Below are 21,285 nucleotides of genomic sequence, written 5' to 3'. Positions count from 1 at the left end.
TTTTTAATATTTAGTTTTTGTAATATTTTAGTAAATTTAGAATTGACACATGTCAATACAAGTAACATGTGTCATGATCTTGTTAATGAATAACTTTGACATCAAGTTAACTTGACATAATAAAAATAAAAATTGAAAATTATAAGCAAGATGATATATGAGTCTTAGATAATTTAGATATATAAAATATTAGAAAAGAAAGAATAAACAAATATTGATAGTTAGTAGATTTCTTTTTTTTTACAATAGTTTTAGAACTTTTACTTTTTTTTAGTTTTTTAATGTTTTAGTAATTTTAGAATTAGCATGACACATGTCAACATATTATTGATCACAAATAACACGTGTCACGATTTTGTTAATGTGTAAGATAATATATGAGTCTTAGATTATTTAAATATATAAAATAATTTTATAAAAAGAATAAACAAATATTGATAGTTAGTAGATTTCTTTTCAACAATAGGTTTAGAACTTTTACTTTTAAATTTTTAGTTTTTTTAATGTGTTAGTAAATTTAGAATTAACATGATACATGTCAACATATTATCGATATAAGTAACACATATCACGATTTTGTTAATGAGTAAGTTTGACATCAACCGTATATAAAAATTTAGTAATATAATAATAATAAAGTTAATTTTATTATTATAATTTCATTGACGGAACCGAACTGAACCAAACTCAAATGCAAACCAACCCAAAATTAGTGGCTCTTTCGTGTAGAAATTAGAAAACTTCGAACCGAACCGAACCGAGCCGAGTACACTCTCTATTTTAGACCATCTTTAATCCAGAACCGGTAAAGATTGCTCAGAAAACAAAACAAAAATTATTTTTATTACACATTTTTATTTATTATTTATTTTTAAAAATATATGCCAATAAATGAATGACACCTGTAAAGAACCGTTTCTCAAAGAATTCTCAAAATTCTCCAGCAAGTAACGATTACTCTCTCTTAACTTTTCTCTCTCATATTTTTATTATTTTTTTAACAAGAGTAACACCATGAGTAACCCCACTAAAGAGAAAAGAGAAAACCTCTGTTTCGTCTTTCTCCATAATCTCTCTCTAATCCTTCAAGAGAAAAGAAAAAGGAAAACCCTAATTAGCTTGTGTTCTTGTTCTTTCGCCATGGAAGAAGACGGCAAGATCGTCCCCAAGTTGCCAATCCCAGGCAAGAGAAATATACTAATCACCAGTGCTTTGCCTTACGTCAACAACGTACCTCATCTAGGAAATATCATTGGTTGTGTTCTAAGCGCTGATGTCTATGCTAGATACTGTCGTCTTCGTGGCTATAACGCGATATATATATCTGGAACAGATGAATACGGAACTGCAACAGAGACAAAAGCTTTAGAAGAGAATTGTACACCAAGAGAGATCTGTGACAAGTACCATGCAATTCATAAACAAGTTTATGATTGGTTTGATATAAGTTTCGACATGTTTGGTCGGACTTCAACTCCTGAACAGACAATAGTTTGCCAAGACATCTTCAAGAAGCTGTGGGAAAACGAGTGGATTTCAGAAGATACTATGAAACAGCCTTACTGTGATACATGCAAGAAGTTTTTGGCTGATCGTCTTGTTGAAGGTTTTTGTCCAACTGAAAACTGTAATTACGATTCTGCTCGTGGAGATCAATGTGAAAAGTGTGGAAAGGTTTTGAATCCTATTGAGCTTATAGATCCTAGGTGTAAGGTGAGTTTTTGCTTCTCTCCTTTATGATTTGTGTTGTTGATTTGGCTTTTCTTAGTAGTGATTAATTGATTTGTCAAACAGGTTTGTAAAACCACACCTGGATTTCGAGACACGGACCACTTGTTTCTTGAGCTTCCGTTGCTGAAAGATAAGTTGAAAAAGTATGTTGAAGAGACATCAGTTACTGGATCTTGGAGTCGAAATGCTATTCAAACGACAGATGCATCTCTTAAGGACGTGCCTGAATCGGATGAAAATGAGGGGCTTAAGAAGAGATGTATTACAAGGGATTTAAAGTGGGGAGTTCAAGTTCCACATGAGAAGTATAAGGAAAAAGTCTTCTACGTTTGGTTTGATGCTCCTATTGGTTACGTTTCGATAACATCATGTTACACATCTGAATGGGAGAAGTGGTGGAAGAATCCTGAGAATGTTGAGCTTTATCAGTTTATGGGGAAAGACAATGTGTTTTTCCACACTGTGTTGTTTCCTTCAACGCAGCTTGGAACTGGTGAAGATTGGACTATGATGAAGACAGTTAGTGTGACTGAGTATTTAAACTACGAAGACGGCAAGTTCTCTAAAAGTAAAGGTGTTGGAGTGTTTGGTAATGATGTCAAAGATACAAATATACCTGTCGAAGTGTGGAGATACTACTTGCTGACCAACAGGCCTGAGAAGTCTGATACAGATTTTAAATGGAACGATTTGAGAACAAAGCTTCACGACGAGTTGTTGAGTAATCTTGGAAACTTTGTTAATCGAGTTCTGAGTTTTATAGCAAAGCCTGAAGATAAAGGAGGTTATGGATCTGTCATTCCTGATGCTACTGATCCTGAATCTCATGATTTTACTAGATCACTTGTGAAAAACGTTGGAACATTGGTGGAAGAATATGTTGAAGCTATGGAAAACGTTAAGCTCAAGAAAGGGCTTCAAACCGCAATGACCATATCGAAAGCAGGGAACACATACTTGCAGGATACCAAATTTTGGAAACTCTACAAAGAAGATAAACCTTCTTGTGCAGTTGTTGTAAGAACTGCTGCTGGTTTAGTACACCTTCTTGCGCGATTATTAGAACCTTTCATGCCATCTGTTTCTCGTGAGGTCAGTTTTTTTTTTCAGAAACGTTGATTCTGTTTAGACTTAGTAGAATATGCTAAGCGTGATTAGTATTGTCTCTTGTGTTTTGTAGGTGTTTAAACAGCTAAACTTGCCACCACAATTTTCACTCTCGGACGAAAAAGGAGAGGTATTACAAGCAAGTAGACTTTGGGAGATTCTGCCTCCTAGCCACAGGATTGGAACACCTCAAACATTGTTCAAGAAATTGGAAGAGGAAGAGATGAACCATTACAGAGAAAAGTTTGCTGGAAGTCAAGCTGATAGACTTGCTAGGGATGCAAACGGTACTGGAAGACCTCGATAGGCGGATGATCGTGAAGTCAATCTTTCTCTTTAAGGAAGGCATCTGGTTTTCTTTTAAAATTGTGTTCTTTATTTTCTTCGGTGTTTGGTTTGTGTCTTCTTGTGTTTGTGAGAATTCAAAAAATGTTTATCCATATGTCACTGTTGTGATTTACAAAATTGACACTTAAAGATTAAAATAAAATTGGTAATGCAATTAGGAGTTTCTACTGTTTACTAATAATACTGGACATTGTAAAGAGATTAGGAAACAAGAAGTAGTTGGCAAGTCAACTTCTAAAAGTACTTAGAATGGTTTTGTCTTCACCTTGACACAATGGTAATCAAATCTATGCCTATAATTTGCTGTAAAAGCAAAGAAACCAAACGATTTCTACCAAACATTAGCAATACAATACCTTCTCCTCTATCTATTGTTCCATTATGGATATAGACGAGATGGAAGAAAATAATCATGCCGAGCAACATCATGTTGATACATCTCGTCCTTTTAGCTCGGTTAAAGAAGCTGTTGCCATATTTGGCCAACGGATTATGCTACCGATACAAACTCAAACCTTAAACTCTAAACCGGCAAGTCCTATTGCTACTCGTAGCGTCAGCCAGGCCGCTAAACCAAGAACTCCTGTTGCTAGTCCTAGTATCAGCCAGACTGCTATATCGGTAAGTCCTATTGCTCGTCCTAGTATCAGCCAGACCACTTCTTTACCATCTTCTCCATGGAAGCAACGCTCCTTGTTGCCCTCTTCTCCACAAGGTCCAAAAGAAGAGATCATGGATGTTTTGAAGAAGCTTGAAGCTGAGATAACGGAAACAAAGACAGAGGTGAAGATGTTGAAGGAGAGAGAGTCAGAGACAGAGGTGGCTTTGGCTACTTTAAACGCCGAGCTACATAAGAACATGTCAAAGATGGCGAAAGCCGAAGCTGATGCAGCAGGGAAGAGCGCAGCAGCCATGACCAAATCTGTGAGCTTCAAGGAACCGAAAGAGAAAGAAAGCGGAGATGAAGAGAGGAGGAAGGAGCTGACGAGGAGGATACAGAAAGAGTATCCTTCATTGGCTCAGATACTTGAGAGTAACAAAGGAAACAGAGATGGGTATTTTGCGAAAACTACAAAGAAGAAGAAGAAGAAACCTATCATTCCACTTGTGGGAGATTTCTTTTTCTTCAAGAAGAAAGAATCTAGGACTGAAATATCTGGACCTCTTTACACTACCTCTTCCACCTTGCACTTTTAGCTGAAACACCCAAAATCCAGAGAGAAAAGTCATGTACTCTTCAAGTGTATATATATGAATTATGAATGTATGCAAAAAATATCTGTGATATCTACGTGTTTGCCTGTATTTGTGTGTGTGTGTTGTGTATGTGTGTGTTTGTGTATTCTTTATTTGTTTGGATTTCGAGTGCAAAACATCATTACAATGCTAATCTAATAATAGCACTGATGAGACAAAATGAAGAAGCGACTGACTTCAAGTCGGTCACAAAATGGCCAATTTAGCATACCTTTCTAGAGACTGATAACTCCCAAGACCGAGCCTGTGTGAAGGAATTGGTTTCTGAGACCAAAACAGCTCCCAGTTTAGCAAAAACACAGAGAAGCAAGTGATAACTAATGAACAAATGATTTCCTTTATTGCAAAGATGTATTATTAAAAAGGCTTGTTCTTATTGTTCCAACGGAATTAACAACAACGAATAAGATCCTTACAGAAACGAGGGGTAAAAATTACAACAGCAAGGAGGACGACATGGTGAGGAAAAAGAAAATAAAAAGGTACCATAACTCAGAGATCTACACCAAAGAGTCTTCTTAAAACTTGTTCAGCATATGCATCTTCCTTAGCAAGACATTTAAATCCCAAGGTTTCTCAGGAGCTGACCCCATCTTGGAGTATCCTCATCAAAAATGTAGGTCAGAGGTGAAACTAATACCCCACTGCCTCCGACCTGCAATAACATTTCTAAACATGACTAGAGAACCAAGAGAGGGAACGATAAACACACATTTATTTGGAACGTGATCAATGCAAAAGTGGAAACATGAACTATTTTTAGAACTATGGATGAATCCAATTAGCTATTTGTTAATCCAAAACTAGAACATCAAGATTTAAACAATGGGATGGAAGTAACAGCAGAGATTACTAACCGCTCTCAGTTGCTTCACAGAGTTATATAGGGCCTTTTTTGGTACACAAATCACAATCGCATAGTAGTCAACCGATACTTTGCCATCTTTTGTACAGTAAACTGGGCTTATTGTTGGTCCCTGCTCATTATAAGAAAGCCATAAATAATCAGAAAGAACTTTAAAACTAAGGCTTGAGGATTTCAGCCATACTGAAACATTACCTGCAATCCTGACAATGATGGTTGGCTCAACACACGCTCAGCCACTTCCTCAGCACTATTTCCCCTCATGTTTGCAACAACCTGAAATTAAATTATTAGAGAAAAGAAAGCGAAGGTGAATAAGGAAATAAAACATCATAGGAACCAAGTGCATACAGTGAACTGGCCATCCGCCTTAAGATGCGCCTCCAATCTCTCAAGAATCTCGTGTACTGTGTTTAGTGCACCTTTTCTCTCCGTCAATGCTCTCCTACTTGCCACAAGTGCCGCCTGAAAATGAAAAATAGATGTTGAGGATTGATGGTCGCCAACAGATTCTAAACAGACAGCTCATGGATCCAAGAAGTTCACATCACCTGACTTTCCAACACAACACCTCCCTCTATTTCTTTTAAGTTATTCTCTTTGAGTGTTGTCCCACTACTCACAAGGTCCAAAATGGCATCAGCTATGCCCATCTAATTAACAAGAACATACGAGTAAACATATACTGATGGCAGTGTACAGTAGATGTGAAATCAGAAGACTACAAAGTACATAATGACAACATTATCCTCCGCAGAGCATATCAGTTTAACACTTGTTTTCAGATAACAATACAAGTAACACTTAATGCCAAATGTTCAAATTTTCGTTGACAATCAAGACAAATATTTCCATCCATAGGCAATTCTAAGTTTAAGCTAAACAAACAACAAAGGATAAGGATAGAAACCACGTAAATTGATCGAACACATCAATCATAAATATGCAGCAAACTATAGTTTCTTTGAAAAATTGATCTCTTTTCTATCCCTATGGACGAACCATTGTCTGACAATACAGCATAGCTATGTTGTAGATGTAAGATAATGTAATCTTACCGCGGGAGCTGCCTCCAGTGCTCCGTCTGCAGTTGAAAATGTAACATGCTTAATGCCGTTTTCTTTCATAAATTTGGGGCCGAGCTGCAAAAACCAGTTGAATCATTCCCAAATATTATATTGAAGTAAAATGAACTCTGAGAGATATTAATGACAACAGCGCACCAAAGGAGAATCTGTAACTCATCATACATAGGTGAAGCCAGTAGCAAGGCGTAAGGGTCTCTCCTCACTCCATTGGGGCATTTGTGCTAGCTCCTTCAGAGAATTTATATTCTCAAATATCCCATAGTTGGGTATCTGAGATCATTTGAGACGCAATTAGTAAACCATCTGCGGTAATATGATAGGAAGACCCCAATGATAATAGATCAGAGCATACCGCAATAGATAGGTGGCAGTCTCCAAAGTTGAGAGCTTCATGGACAATGATTAGATCTTCATTTTCCTAGAATGAAAACTTAAACATCTTACTCATGATGCAATAATATGTATTCTAAATTCTATATAGGCTAGCACAACAACTGGTGGTTTTGTCTCTACAATGAGCATAATGATAATAACCACCACCACTAAGAATTCTTACATTCTGAACATGATATCAAAACTCTTCAAGAGTAGTAAACTGTTATGGTCATCACTTACCTGACCATATTCACTAAGCGTGTCAAGACCAACGATGCCCAGATCCAAATCTCCTGAGAGTAACTTCCTGACAATATCTTTTGGGCGTTGAAACCAAACTTCAGTGTTCGGTAACTGAAGGACATAAAAAAAAAAAAAAAAACACCAACCATAAGTCAAACACAAAACTAAAAACAAACACACTGTGGTTTTGAGTTTGCTTTGAAAGCATACCTGAGGAATTTGTGCAACATATTGCCTAGGATTGACTTGTTTAACAAACAGTTGACAGTCCTTCACAACAAACAAGAAACGTCAAAATCGTGATATGAGATTTACAAATCACTATGTTCACTTCACTCAAAGTGACAGGGAGAACAACATTTCAGTGAGTAAATGGAGCTTCAACAATAGAAATAGCCAAGATTCGATCTTTATAAAGATCCCAACTTTGCTAAATTTAAATTCTCAGAACCAATCAAAGTTTGAGTGGAATCAATCAAAGTTGTCAGAACCAATCAAACACAGAAGCTGAAAGCTAAGTATTTATAAATTAGTCTCAATTGAAACCATTTACGAGAAAAAAAAAAGTCTCAGTCTTTATGTTTGTTGAGACTGAGACTGAGACTGAAAGACCCAAACAGTTAAAAAAATCACAAACCTTGAGAAGATCAATCGCATCAGCAGCCATACGTCCTTTACTAGGAAGACCAAGACGAATCTGCTCTCGCTCAACGACAACAACAGAAGCGGGAGCAGAGCCATTAGAAACAGAGGTTGGAATGGTGGAGACACAAGAAGTAACCAATCTGAGACATCTCCGACGAGGTACGACGACGGTGGAAGGAGACGGAGACGGAGACGGAGACAAAAGAGGGGACGACGGAGAAGGGAAGGTGGATGGAGAAGGGCATTGTTGTAAATTCGTAGGGAGAAGAAGAAGAGACATTCCTAGTTATTGTGGTGTGGTGGTGGTAGCTCTTTGAGAGATTGAAAGGGTTAATTTTTTTTTTTGTTGACCGGAGAGAATGAAATATATATAATGAAGAAGGAAAGGTCACCACAACACAGCAGCCGCCAGATACTGATTACAAGATTCTTGATGCCACTACCTACACTTGATGAAGGCCTGGTCCATGCGTTTCGTTTTATATATTTTTGGTGGTGACTTTTTCTTATATTTAAAGGGAAGCTTTATAACAAATACGTGAAAGAATGAATTAATTAAGAATTAAGGAAAAAGAGAGTGGCAGTAGTAGTATCCTAATTTGTGCAATAATAATATTTCAAGGATGGAAGTGGACGGTGTGGATCGGATGGGACAAGTGTGGTTAGAATGTGACTGCGGACCAGACGAGAATAACGGTGTAGAATTGAGAGTGGAACAAAAATAGAATGGGGGTTTTAATAATGCATGCTCCAAATGAGGTTTTAATTTATACTTCTTCATTTTTCTTTGTTAAGTTTCAAATGTAAGTGATAATGCATCTGAAATTAACTATAATATTTATTTCGGGGATTTTGTACAATATGTAATTTGTTTTTTTTTTTTGTAAATTGTGAAAATGTTTAGAGTGGACGGCCCACCCCACCGCAATATGTACCACATTTTTATGTGTTATTTTTAATATCGATGAGGAAAACTTTCTCCAATAAGCTAACGTATAGTAAGAGCTTATATAAATATAATTACATATATATTTTTTTTACTATGATATGTTCTGTGTTCTTAGCCTGAGTTTATGTTTTACAATTTGGTTTTGAAGTTTTGAGTATGCTTTGAAGTTGAATGATATACCACTTGTTCACTATTTCACGCTTTAGGCAATTGAAGGTAGCTTTCTCATCCATTTATAGCTCGAGTCTAGTTAGTGATTACTTATTCGTAATGGAAACTTAAAAAAAACTCAATTAGATCAAAATAAAGTGATACCCGTGAAAGGCCAATATGATTGTCATAAGGACAATGACATCATAGCTAATGCGGCTTCAGTGAAGCCTTATGACATGAGCGAAGTATGCAACACACATTACAAAGTTGAGATCATAAATTAAAGAGGCTACACCTTAACCAATAAACTATAGTAATTAATAAATCAAAAGATAAGCATCAGTTAATGGCTAGTCTCTAACTTTTATCCCAAGAGATTTCAGGATGAATCCTTGTATTAGTGGGGAGAGGGAGAATCTATTAACCCTTAGATAGCTTACAAGTGAACATGGGTATAGGTGGTCACAATTTTTTAACGAAAACATAAAGTCATGCATGTTGGGATTTAGGAGGTGTATTGAAATTATGATTTGTAAGATTTTGTGGAATTTAGGAAAATTTAGATTTTGAGAGATTTTAAAAAGTTTTTAGGATATTTGGTAGAATTGTTAAATATTTCATTTAAAAAGTTTGTGATTTGGTGAGATTCAAAAGGATTATAGAAGGAGGAAACAATTCATTAACCAATTGCTGGTTCCAAACCCTATCCTCTGTTATTAACGAAGACACTTTCAAGTTGAGATCAATATTGAATTCTCTGTTGAAAGGATGTCATAGGAAATCATCACAAACCCATCAAGCCAAACATTAGTATCCCGACCATCAACTATAGACTTCATAACTCCCCGCTCTAATAATTCACGGCCATACATGATACTGCACCACACATAAGAAGGTCTATATCCAAGTTTTGTTTCCAGAAAAAGTTTGTCATGAAAATACCTTGCTTTATATACTCAAGCGAGTAACAAATTTGGTTCATCCAACAACCGCCATGCTGAGCGCCTGATTAAAATGACCAATGTCTCTAAAACCAAGCCCACCCCGCTTCTTTAACTGACAAACCTTCTCCCAAGAAACCCAATATATCTTGTGCTTATCTTCACTTGCATTCCACCAAAACTGACACATTGCACTTGTGAGTTGTCTGCACTATTGTTTAGTCAACTTGAAACATGCATGGCGTACAAAGGAAGAGCTAGGGCCAACGATTTCAACAAAACTTTTTTGCCACCCAAGGATAACATTTTTTTATACCAACCACCTAAACTTGACTTGAGTCTATCAGTAATAAACTGCAACAGGTCCTTCTTAGAACCACTAAAACACTCTGGCAGACTTAGATATTTTCCATTTCTACCTTCTAATAATGGTTGCGAGAAAGCTTCCACTAATGGCGGTGAGAAACCTTCCACCCGAACTAGAAGAGGAGATACTCGTTCGAGTTCCACCTCGATCTCTCGTTCGCTTCAGATCAGTTTGCAAAGGATGGAACACTCTTTTTAACGATAAGAGATTCGTCGACAGAAACTTTGCTTGCGCTCGCCCAGAAATCTTGTTAAAGACACTTTCCCATCTTTATCCGATAAGCGTCGATCTCAACAAGGACGATCCGACTATAAAAATTAGTGATTTATGTTTTGATTTACGCGGTCGCCGTTATGATCTCGAGGGGACCTGCGATGGTTACTTGTTGTTGTCCGACTCTGATAATGGAGCCCTGGTTCGAAACCCGTTGTTTAATCAGACTGAATGGATTGACCCGGATAAGTGTCCTCCATATAGCAGCAGGCAGAGCATGGGTTACGATGGTAGTAACACCAAAAAGAGTTACAAGATTATTGGAAGTTACGAGTATATTAAGACTAGGACTCAGAAGTTTGATGAAGTTATTACGAAATTTGCAGTCTTCAAATTTGCAACCAATGCATGGGACGTTACTTATCATACAAGTCAACGTTATCGCGAAGAAGAGAAAATAGTAGATGAATGTAATTGCACGGTCTCCCTGAATGGAAATTTGTACTGGACAGCTTATACTAGTAAAAGTTATTTCATCCGAATGTTCGATTTTTCGAAAGAGGTAGTACAGACCTTTTGTATTCTACCGTTTAAGGGGACACATAGTAATTCACATACTCGTGGCCTCGCGATTTACAAGGGAGATCGGCTTTCTGTGTTACAACAATGCATAGGAGGAAGAGAGGTTAAGATTTGGGTGACAGATAAGAAAATTGGCAATGGGGATAATGTGGTGTGGATTAATTTCATGACTATCTCAATACCTAAGTTTCCCATGGTTTGCAACAACATTTCTTCAAGTTACTTCGTCGATAATAATGTCTATGGAAAGACCTTCGTTACGTGTTTTCTTCCCCAGAAACCTAAACAAGCTTGGGTCTATATTGTGAGGGGAGATCTGTGCAAAAAAATTAAGATAGATGAAGTGGCATATATGCAGTTAAAATCCTGTGTCTATGTTCCTAGTTTAATCACCATTTCTAGAGAGGCTTTGGCTGAGGGTACTGAACCAAAAAGAAATGTTTTTAATGTTTGATTTACATTGTTGCTTTATTGTTTTATTTATTTATTTTACCTTCATGTAGTTTGCTTTCTTATGAATCAATTTTCTTCTTCTTTTGAAGCCTTTCTCATTGGTCTGAAAGGGTACTATATATTATATATAATTATTATTATTATATATCATATATATAATTAAGTCTGTCCTAAAAAGTTGAACTCAAGATAGAACCACAATTTGTTTGGCCTAATTTGGTTAATTAATAGAGGTTTTTTCTTAAAATCGGGTTGTGAGCCTGGGAAGATATACAAATTCGTTTCTCTGTCAGTGATTCCTGTTTATATAGTATAGCTTACAGAGAAGAAGGTTATAAATCTCCAAAGCTGAGATACAGAGAGCTTAAAGAGAAGAAGAGAACATGTTGTGTGTAGAAAACATTGAAGACTCCAACAACTTACGCAGTGCAATGACATATAGTGGTTGTGCTTACCGGTATGTTTAGGGACAAGGCGTTCCACGGTTTCAGGAGGGATGCTAGAGAGTTTTGTAGGACACAATTCATGCAACACACAAATACTACATCGATTTCAGGGGAAAATTTTAATTCCGTGTAGTTTGGATTCATGCACTTGATCTCCTCTCTTGTTGGTATACCCAAAATCATATAGGTAATGCAAAAATAGTACTCCAACCTGTCCAAGAAGCTGTTCAGCCATGACACAACCTGTGGACCATATGTCTCCTACACTTGTGTACTCGGTGGCTCCAAAGTTGACCAAATGGAAAATAAATTGGGTTCCCCTTGCACCTGACGCGATATATTTTGGGCATAGACTAGAAATTTTTTTTAACACTAAGGCCATGTTTATCGGCAAAACAATGAGGTGATCTTGGGCTTTATTAAAATGAGAAATAATGAATAGTGTTTTTTAGATCAGGCCAAATGATCTTAATTAAGATCTGTTCTTCAAGTGTTCTTCTGCTGACGTGTCACCTTGTAAACGAAAGAAACGTTGATGTTATTCCCTTTCCCTTTCCCTTTCTTATTCCCCGACGAGAGATTTTTTTTTCCTCACCGTCGTCTCCTCTTTGGTCATCATCTTCTTCATCGTCTCTTCAGTACCAGAAACCCTAATTTCGCAATCAAATGTCAAAATCCCACAAACCAAACCGGAGACAACAGAGGATCCAGCTCAACCGAAGAATTCTTCAAGCTCTTCCGGAGTAGGATTTGGTTCTCCGGCTAAGAAACTGAGTGCGGCGGATTCATCGGGGAATAAGAAAGGGAAAGGGAAGAGAGTGGTGAATCGGTGATGTTCATATATTTTACCATGTTTTCCCTTAGTTTATTCACATCGTTTGCATCTTTTGCTAGCCATTTTCATCATTATTGTGTAGCTTTAGGACTAATCATGCATTAGAGTTTAGTTGCATTGCATTTGCATCTTTTCATGCATAAACAGGTGATTTTGGAGCTTAAGGGGCATGGATGCAATGCTGAGGAGATGTGAAGCAATCATGAGGAGGAAACAAGGGAGTTAAGGCTGAAGAACCAAGGTCCAGAGCCCAACTCGACCGCACACTCGACCAAACACTCGACCGTGTGCTGAGGAGGACTCGACCGAGTGGAGATTGCACGAGAGAAGCCAGCTCGACCAGCCACTCGACCGAGCACTGGTCGAGTTGACCGAGCCGTTGACTACTTTGACTTTTTCTATTTTTAGGGCTTCCACCTCCTCACCTATATAAGGCCTTGTACCTGCAGCCACCAAAGAGGCCAACTTTTTAGATATTCCCTAAACCTAGTTTTTACCTTTTTTAGCTTTATTCCTTTTGCATTTTTATTTTTAAGATTTTGTACTTCCTTAAGAAAGAAGACTAGATTCTTGTATTTTGTTGGTTCTATAACTTTCAAGATATTGAGAATTTGAGTTTCATCCTTTCATCAATATTGAAGATCTTTGTTTAATCTTTCTAATAATGCAAGTTTCAATATTTTCTGGGTTTTTGACTTTGTTCATCATGTATTGTTGTGAGTAGTTTGCTTAGGATCTTGAGGATGGGTTAGGATGGATTGATCTTGTGGTTTGTGTGATTTGGTCAAGCTTGATTGTTGTAGATCTCTTCTAGGGTAGATGATCTTAATGATGATTCTATATCTGAGAGGGTAGAGTCTAATTTCAAGCTTCTTAGCATCACACCAATGTTTAGGAAGCATAGATAAGGCTAGATCTAGAGCTTACCATTAGGCTTGCTAAGAGATTAGAAGTCTTGTTTGGTTTGAGATGTATTGCTTAATGCCTGCTTGTGTAGATTCTTTATTGTGTGAGAACAAGTCTAGAAGATGCATAGGTTTGATTGTTTCTTGACCATGAGAGTGGGAGAAACTTGTCTTAGATTTATATGTCTAGAGGTTAGCTCAAAGTTTGCTTGAGATTTGTTGACCAAGTTAGACAACCACAATGATTAGTTCATCCCATGAATCCATCCTCAGGACCCTCTTTGTTTATTGAATTTACAGTCTTAATCCTGTTGCTTGCTTGTAGTTTGATTTGGTTTAGCATTACTCTGTTTTTATTGCATTGCTCTGTTTTTCCGAATTTGTCTAGCTGGACCACTCACTCGACCTACACTCGGTCGAGTGCTGCTCGAGTTCATCCCCAGAACTTTGTGTTTCATGATTTGTGATTGCCTTGTTTCATTCCTGTTTCATTCTAGTTGCATTTCTGTTGCATTTACTTAGTGTCATGTTCATTACTAGTCTTTCATTAGTTCATTAGTAGAAGTTTCTATTTCTGTTCTTGCATCATTACTGTTATAATCATCCTGTTTCATTTGCATTTAGTTCTTAGTTCTTGTAGTTTACTTTATGCATTTTACATTTTCATCTTAGGATTGTTAGTGACAAACAATCTTTACATTTGTCTTAACTTAGATTCATATGCATATCTTAACTGTTCACAAACACTCATTTAGGATTGATACCTCTTGTACTGCAATAGCATAAGGGGAATTGAAACACTCATCCATCATTCCATTCATTTCTCATCTTTGCATCATCATCATCATTCACCACCACAAATAAACTTGTTTCAATTTGGCGCGGTTGCCCATTTGAGTGTGTGTTGTGACATTTAGGATCCATATTAGTCTAAGATTAAGTTCGTTTATACACTTGTGAGGTTGCTGTGCTTGAATCTTCTGTTTCTGGGTTGCAGTTCCATTTCAGGTACCACTCGACCAGTCACTCGACCACCACTCGACCGAGTCGTGATCGAGCACCTGCTCGAGCCAGAAGCCGGATCTCTATAACCATCATTTTCCAGTCGACTTGACCTCCTACTTGAGCCTGTGCTCAGTCGCTTGCCTAGCAAAAATCGTTTGTGTCTCTTAATGCACACAAGGTCTAAAGGAAAGGACAATCTTCTTAGGCCTATTGACAACATCAACAAAAAGACCAAGAGTTTAGGAGCTAAGCAAAGGAGAGTTGTTCAGCACCAACAAGAGGTTATAGTAGCTATGGATCAACAGGATCAGGTTCAGAAACCAAGGAACATTGGTGCTGGAGATGCACCCAACACTCACAACCAAAGAGCTGGCATTGTGCCACCAACTGTTGCCAACAACAACTTTGAGATCAATAGTGGATTGATCTCAATGATTCAGGCAAATAAATTCCATGGATTGCCTATGGAGGATCCACTAGATCATCTTGATGAGTTTGATAGAATATGTGGTCTTACCAAGATCAATGGAGTAAGTGAAGATGGTTTCAAGCTGAGGTTGTTCCCTTTCTCACTTGGGGACAAGGCTCATTTATGGGAAAAGACTCTCCCTACTGGTGCAATCACTACTTGGGATGCATGGAAGAAGGCTTTCTTGGCCAAGTTTTTCTCCAATGCTAGGACAGCAAGACTAAGGAATGAGATCTCTGGATTTGCTCAAAGGAGTAATGAAAGCTTTTGTGAAGCTTGGGAGAGGTTTAAAGGGTACCAAACTCAGTGTCCTCTCCATGGTTTCAGTGTGGAGTCTTTGTTGAGCACATTGTATAGAGGAGTGCTTCCCAAGTTCAGAATGCTTCTTGACACAGCCTCCAATGGAAACTTCCTCAATAACATTGTGGAAGAAGGCTGGGAGTTAGTAGAGAACCTTGCACAGTCTGATGGGAACTACAATGAGAACTATGACAGAACCATAAGGTCATCATCAACTGATCAAGAAGACAAGTACAAGAAGGATATGAAAATGGTGAATGAAAAGCTTGATAGGATCTTGCTAAGTCAGCAAAAGTCTATTCACTTTGTTAGTGAAGAGGAGCTTCCAGTTCAAGAGGGGGAGAATGAGTTTGCTGAGTTATGCTATATGCAAAACCAAGGAAGCTTCAAGGGTTATAACCAAGGAGGGTTTAGGAACAATAATCTGTCCTATAGGAGCACAAATGTGGCCAACCCACAAGATCAAGTCTACCCTCCTCAACAGCCTCAACAGCCTCAACAGCACCAAAACTATGTCACCAAACAACAACAACAGGTGTTCCAGCCCCAGTTGTGTCCCCCACCAGGATTTCAGACTAACCAAGGGCAGGAAAAAGACCTTAGAGCCATGGTACAACAGCTATTGATTGGTCAAACACAAGGGAAGATAGAGGAAGCCAAACAGTTTGCTGAGCTAAACCAAAGGCTCACATCTCAATACAATGATCTGAATATGAAGTTTGAGGGTCTGAATTCCAGAGTTAAGTACATGGAGAGTAACATAGCCTCTTCTTCAGCTCCAAAACCCAACCAACTCCCTGGAAAAGCTGTCCAAAATCCAAGGGAGTTCACAGCCAAAACCATTCAAGTTCATGAGGAAGAAGCCACTGAGGACAGTGCAGTTCAAGTTTGGGGAAATTCATTAGTTACTGAAGCCCCAAGTGATGTTTGTAACAAGCAATTGGAGCTCGCACCTGAGCTCGACCATGGACTCGAGCAGCCACTCGACCGAGTGCATGCTCGAGTGGTCGATCGAGCTGGACAGTCCGAGGCTGACAAACCTGCCAAGTACATTCCTCCTGCCTACAAGCCTCCACTACCTTTTCCTGGGCGTTTCAAAGCACAGAAGATTAAGGAATTAAGGGAGATCATTGAGAAAAAGGCAATGTTGGCTAAGCAACAAGAGGAAGAAAGGGTTTTGAAGGAAGAAGCTGTGGTTGAGAAAAAAGAAGAAGTGTTGGCTATACAAGAAATCACCATTGCTTACCAGGAAGAGGAGAGAGGACCTGCCTTGGAACAGTATGAACCATATCCTCTCTATAAAAATTTCTTGCTTGACTTGTCAAAGAAGAAGGCTGAAGCTCAAGATGAGAAGGATCTTGAGAACCTTGGAGGAGTGATCATTCCAATAAAGCTTAAGGATCCAGGGCCATTCTACTTGCCTTGCACAATCAGTTACCTCCACTACAATCAATGCCTTTGTGATTTGGGAGCTTCAACAAGTGTCATGCCATATTCCATAGCTCAAAAGCTTGGGAGAACTGATTTCAAATCCACTAATCTCCATGTTTGCCTAGCTGATGGGTCAAACAAAGAAGTGGTTGGGAGGTTAGAGAATGTCCCAATCAAGAAAGGAAGAGCAAGGATCCACACTGACTTTGTGGTGATAGAGATGGACAAGGAGCCTGAAGATCCAATCTTACTAGGGAGGCCATTCTTAGCTACTGTTGGAGCAGTTATTGATGTCAAGGAAGGTCTTGTAACCTTGAACATTGCTGAAGATGTAGTTATGAAGTTCAATATCTACAATCCAACCAACCTTCCCACCATTGATGACCAGCCTTTTACTATCAAGGACAAAGGTGGTCAAGAAGGGTTAAGTGATAAGGCAACTCCAAAAGCTGAGCTCCCACTTCAAGAGGATTATGTGGAAAAGCTTAAGAGGTCAGTTCAAGAGTTGACTAGTATGGTTGAGGATCTTCAAGTAAAGCTGAACAAGAGGTCTTTGAAGAAAGCAAGACCAAGGCTCAAAATCAAGAAGAAATATGGTTTGTGTGCTAAGGGTGAGGTGATCAAGGATCAACTTCACAGTGACCAAGAGGTTCCAGGGAGGATTTCATCATCTCCTTGGTATCTAGATCAAGTCTAAGAAGGAAATCGAAGTCAAGCTTAGTGACTCTAAACAAGCTCACTAGGGAGGAAGTCCCTAAGGTATCCCTGTATATATTGCTTTGGAATTTTGGTATTTTGATTTTTGCTTTGGTGTTTTCATGGTTAGGAAAGCTAGGGAGTCTGAATAGAAGAAGAAGACTCAAGATATGGAGACTCGCGGTCCAGCTCGACCCCCCACTCGGACATGCACTCGACCGAGTCACGGTCGATTGGCATTGTCGAGCTGCCCCAATCACCTTCCTCCAGTCACCAGCAGGACCACAGCTACACCTTTGATAGTATGCAGGAGGATGTGGACAGCTTCTTCTCCATTACTTGAGGTAACATTATCACCTTACCATTTTATATACCATAGCATTTCATATGTTGTGTTTTGTTTTAAGTCTTGAATCCTCAAACAAATTTCTTTCACACAAGGGACTGTGTGATTTAAGTTTGGGGGAGGGTTTGAGATAGCATTTGATGTTGTGTTTTGTTTTCTTATTTCAAATTTTTAGCATAATCATGTTAGTATTTGCATAGCATCTAAGGCATAGAAAAACCCTAAAAATTTGAAATTTTTTTGCAAAAATCTTTATAAAAAAAGAGTGTTCATGTAGTTTGCATTGCATATTTAAGTATTTTGTTTATCATATAGGACTGTTTGCATTAGGGATCTATGATGAGTTTTTCCTTGTTAGCTTGCTTAATTCACTAGACTAGGATCAATGCCCAAGTTAATAGTACTTTGATGCTAGTTGAGTAGTTAGAAGCATAAGATTGAACCAAGCCTTGAATTCCTGCATTGCATTTGGTCTAAATTGAAGCAAGTTATGATTTGATGCCATTTCCTATCTATAAGAACCTAATATTGACTGTTAATTATCAATGTATGCATTGCTTTAAACTCATGGATACCATATACATACTTGGATCATCTTTCTCCTTTTTGCCACTCTTGTTGATCCAAGTAGCTGATTAAATTATTAAGATCAGTTCCTCTACCCCTAAACCAAACCTTCTTTCAAGCCTTGTTTATTCTTGAGTGTGTGAGGCCTATTTTTGGGATTGAGCTTGGTAGAAAGTGTTAGGTTTGAACTGACAAGAGTAAGACCTTGTGTAGTTCTAGTTTGCATTTTTCAAACTAAATAGGACTAGGTGGTTCACTTGTTGGGTTTGGGAATTGAAAAGAAAAGAAAGAAAAGAGAAAGAAAAAGGGTAGAGTCTTTAAGAGGAGTTTCTGTTTAAGCAAAGTCTAGTGAAAGGATGGGAAGAAAAGTGTTGTTTAAGATGGTTCTAGTTATGAAAAGAAAAGAAAGAAAAGAAAAGCTTAAATGCTTATATGTCTTAAGAATAAGAAGAAAAGAGAACCATAGCAAATAAGTAAGAATCCCCCATCCCACTAGAAAGATCAAGAAAACATCTCCTAAGACTTGAAAACCAAAAGAGAAAAAAAGGGTTAAAGAGAAAAGAAGAAATAAAGGGTAGCACTAGGATCATTTGGGTTTAGATTGCTAGGATAAACACTTTGGGTGCCTTTGGGTAGACAAGGTTTTATTCTTGTATGTGTCTAGGTGTTCTTACCTTTAGCATTTTTCTAAAGCTCAATCTATTTTCATGAGAGAACCTTGATATTGACAAGCCCTACTCTAAAAAGAGACCATCTTTGTCTCAAAACCCTTTATTACCAAGCCAAATGAGTTTAAGCATTGCATAGAATTGATTCATGTTCTTGATTAATGAATGTTAAAGGAAATGGTTGATTTGAATGCATGTGGATATCTAAGGCTTAAATCAGTAAAGGTTGTGATATGCTTGTCTAAAATTTTTAAGTACAGCTCATTCAACTTGCATCATAGTACTAGTAACTTGGACATTGATTCTAGATGGTCTATTTGCAAGCTTTAGGAGCTGAGATCCCACTTTCAGACCTCATCTACCTTCTTATGTCTTGTTTATTTGCTTGAGGGCAAGCAAAGACTAAGTTTGGGGGGTGTTGATGTTCATATATTTTACCATGTTTTCCCTTAGTTTATTCACATCTTTTGCATCTTTTGCTAGCCATTTTCATCATTATTGTGTAGCTTTAGGACTAATCATGCATTAGAGTTTAGTTGCATTGTATTTGCATTTTTTCATGCATAAACAGGTGATTTTGGAGCTTAAGGGGCATGGATGCAATGCTGAGGAGATGTGAAGCAATCATGAGGAGGAAACAAGGGAGTTAAGGCTGAAGAACCAAGGTCCAGAGCCCAACTCGACCGCACACTCGACCAGACACTCGACCATGTGCTGAGGAGGACTCGACCGAGTGGAGATTGCACGAGAGAAGCCAGCTCGACCAGCCACTCGACCGAGCACTGGTCGAGTTGACCGAGCCGTTGACTACTTTGACTTTTTCTATTTTTAGGGCTTCCACCTCCTCACCTATATAAGGCCTTGTACCTGCAGCCACCAAAGAGGCCAACTTTTTAGATATTCCTAAACCTAGTTTTTACCTTTTTTAGTTTTATTCCTTTTGCATTTTTATTTTTAAGATCTTGTACTTCCTTAAGAAAGAAGACTAGATTCTTGTATTTTGTTAGTTCTATAACTTTCAAGATATTGAGAATTTGAGTTTCATCCTTTCATCAATATTGAAGATCTTTGTTTAATCTTTCTAATAATGCAAGTTTTAATATTTTATGGGTTTTTGACTTTGTTCATCATGTATTGTTGTGAGTAGTTTGCTTAGGATCTTGAAGATGGGTTAGGATGGATTTATCTTGTGGTTTGTGTGATTTGGTCAAGCTTGATTGTTGTAGATCCCTTCTAGGGTAGATGATCTTAATGCTGATTCTATATCTGAGAGGGTAGAGTCTGATTTCAAGCTTCTTAGCATCACACCAATGTTTAGGAAGCATAGATAAGGCTAGATCTAGAGCTTACCATTAGGCTTGCTAAGAGATTAGAAGTCTTGTTTGGTTTGAGATGTATTGCTTAATGCCTGCTTGTGTAGATTCTTTACTGTGTGAGAACAAGTCTAGAAGATGCATAGGTTTGATTGTTTCTTGACCATGAGAGTGGGAGAAACTTGTCTTAGATTTATATGTCTAGAGGTTAGCTCAAAGTTTGCTTGAGATTTGTTGACCAAGTTAGACAACCACAATGATTAGTTCATCCCATGAATCCGTCCTCAGGACCCTCTTTGTTTATTGAATTTACAGTCTTAATCATGTTGCTTGCTTGTAGTTTGATTTGGTTTAGCATTACTCTGTTTTTATTGCATTGCTCTGTTTTTCCGAATTTGTCTAGCTCGACCACTCACTCGACCTACACTCGGTCGAGTGCTGCTCGAGTTCATCCCCAGAACTTTGTGTTTCATGATTTGTGATTGCCTTGTTTCATTCCTGTTTCATTCTAGTTGCATTTCTGTTGGATTTACTTAGTGTCCTGTTCATTACTAGTCTTTCATTAGTTCATTAGTAGAAGTTTCTATTTCTGTTCTTGCATCATTACTGTTATAATCATCCTGTTTCATTTGCATTTAGTTATTAGTTCTTGTAGTTTACTTTCTTCATTTTACATTTTCATCTTAGGATTGTTAGTGACAAACAATCTTTACATTTGTCTTAACTTAGACTCATATGCATATCTTAACTGTTCACAAACACTCATTTAGGATTGATACCTCTTGTACTGCAATAGCATAAGGGGAATTGAAACACCCATCCATCATTCCATTCATTTCTCATCTTTGCATCATCATCATCATTCACCACCACAAATAAACTTGTTTCAATCGGCGTGCTCCGGTGGATAAACCGGTGTTTATGAGTGAAGAAGGAGCGGCGAAAGCAGAGGAGCAGAGACAGAACGAGAACGCGTTTCTTCTCGCT

The 21,285-nt window shown here is 38.0% G+C and overlaps 3 protein-coding genes, 1 non-coding gene and 1 pseudogene across 5 annotated transcripts; 3 read left to right on the top strand and 2 right to left on the bottom strand.

Annotated features, from left to right (window-relative positions):
- Positions 1–1,020: 1,020 nt before the first annotated feature.
- LOC104789514 (methionine--tRNA ligase, cytoplasmic-like) lies at positions 1,021–3,359 on the top strand. Its single transcript, XM_010515201.3, has 3 exons — positions 1,021–1,713; positions 1,795–2,823; positions 2,912–3,359. Exons 1-3 carry the CDS (start codon positions 1,141–1,143, stop codon positions 3,143–3,145), a joined length of 1,836 nt encoding a protein of 611 aa, XP_010513503.1. The 5' UTR covers positions 1,021–1,140; the 3' UTR covers positions 3,146–3,359.
- A 31-nt stretch (positions 3,360–3,390) lies between these two features.
- LOC104787483 (uncharacterized) lies at positions 3,391–4,576 on the top strand. Its single transcript, XM_010513080.2, has one exon. The coding sequence runs from the start codon at positions 3,568–3,570 to the stop codon at positions 4,381–4,383; it is 816 nt and encodes a 271-aa protein (XP_010511382.1). The 5' UTR covers positions 3,391–3,567; the 3' UTR covers positions 4,384–4,576.
- A 204-nt stretch (positions 4,577–4,780) lies between these two features.
- Positions 4,781–8,284, bottom strand: LOC104787484 (ATP phosphoribosyltransferase 1, chloroplastic). 2 transcript variants are annotated; one of them, XR_015557449.1, is made up of 11 exons: positions 7,652–8,156; positions 7,225–7,284; positions 7,012–7,125; positions 6,749–6,814; positions 6,532–6,666; positions 6,367–6,450; positions 5,860–5,961; positions 5,660–5,773; positions 5,504–5,584; positions 5,301–5,420; positions 4,781–5,098 (listed from the first exon to the last, which is right to left on the bottom strand). XR_015557449.1 is itself a non-coding variant. In XM_010513081.3 (11 exons), exons 1-11 carry the CDS (start codon positions 7,937–7,939, stop codon positions 5,003–5,005), a joined length of 1,233 nt encoding a protein of 410 aa, XP_010511383.1. In that variant the 5' UTR covers positions 7,940–8,284; the 3' UTR covers positions 4,781–5,002. The 2 variants fall into 2 exon arrangements, 1 of the variants encoding a protein (XP_010511383.1); XM_010513081.3 differs by having other exon boundaries at positions 6,559–6,666; positions 7,652–8,284.
- A 1,846-nt stretch (positions 8,285–10,130) lies between these two features.
- Positions 10,131–12,596, top strand: LOC104789515 (putative F-box protein At1g58090 pseudogene; annotated as a pseudogene).
- A 2,598-nt stretch (positions 12,597–15,194) lies between these two features.
- On the bottom strand, positions 15,195–15,301 carry LOC147944244 (small nucleolar RNA R71). Its single transcript, XR_015558627.1, has one exon. It is a non-coding gene; the product is annotated as a small nucleolar RNA R71 (small nucleolar RNA).
- Between the last annotated feature and the right edge of the window lie 5,984 nt (positions 15,302–21,285).

The sequence above is a fragment of the Camelina sativa genome, chromosome 5 (genome assembly GCF_030686135.1).
Source record: "Camelina sativa cultivar CO46 ecotype springtype chromosome 5, ASM3068613v1".
In the NCBI taxonomy this organism is placed as follows: Eukaryota; Viridiplantae; Streptophyta; class Magnoliopsida; order Brassicales; family Brassicaceae; genus Camelina; species Camelina sativa.
Note: the sequence above shows the minus strand (reverse complement) of the source record. Positions and strands in the feature narration are given on the sequence as shown.

Bases quoted from the DNA above. Each gene is read 5' to 3' on its own strand.
- LOC104789514 (XM_010515201.3), top strand. From the start codon at position 1,141: ATGGAAGAAGACGGCAAGATCGTCCCCAAGTTGCCAATCCCAGGCAAG. The intron at 1,714-1,794 runs GTGAGTTTTTGC...TTTGTCAAACAG, and splicing joins TTATAGATCCTAGGTGTAAG to GTTTGTAAAACCACACCTGG. The intron at 2,824-2,911 runs GTCAGTTTTTTT...TGTGTTTTGTAG, and splicing joins TGCCATCTGTTTCTCGTGAG to GTGTTTAAACAGCTAAACTT.
- LOC104787483 (XM_010513080.2), top strand. From the start codon at position 3,568: ATGGATATAGACGAGATGGAAGAAAATAATCATGCCGAGCAACATCAT.
- LOC104787484 (XM_010513081.3), bottom strand. From the start codon at position 7,939: ATGTCTCTTCTTCTTCTCCCTACGAATTTACAACAATGCCCTTCTCCA. The intron at 6,667-6,748 runs GTATGCTCTGAT...AAATGATCTCAG, and splicing joins ACTGCCACCTATCTATTGCG to ATACCCAACTATGGGATATT. The intron at 5,585-5,659 runs GTATGCACTTGG...ATTTAATTTCAG, and splicing joins AGGCGGATGGCCAGTTCACT to GTTGTTGCAAACATGAGGGG.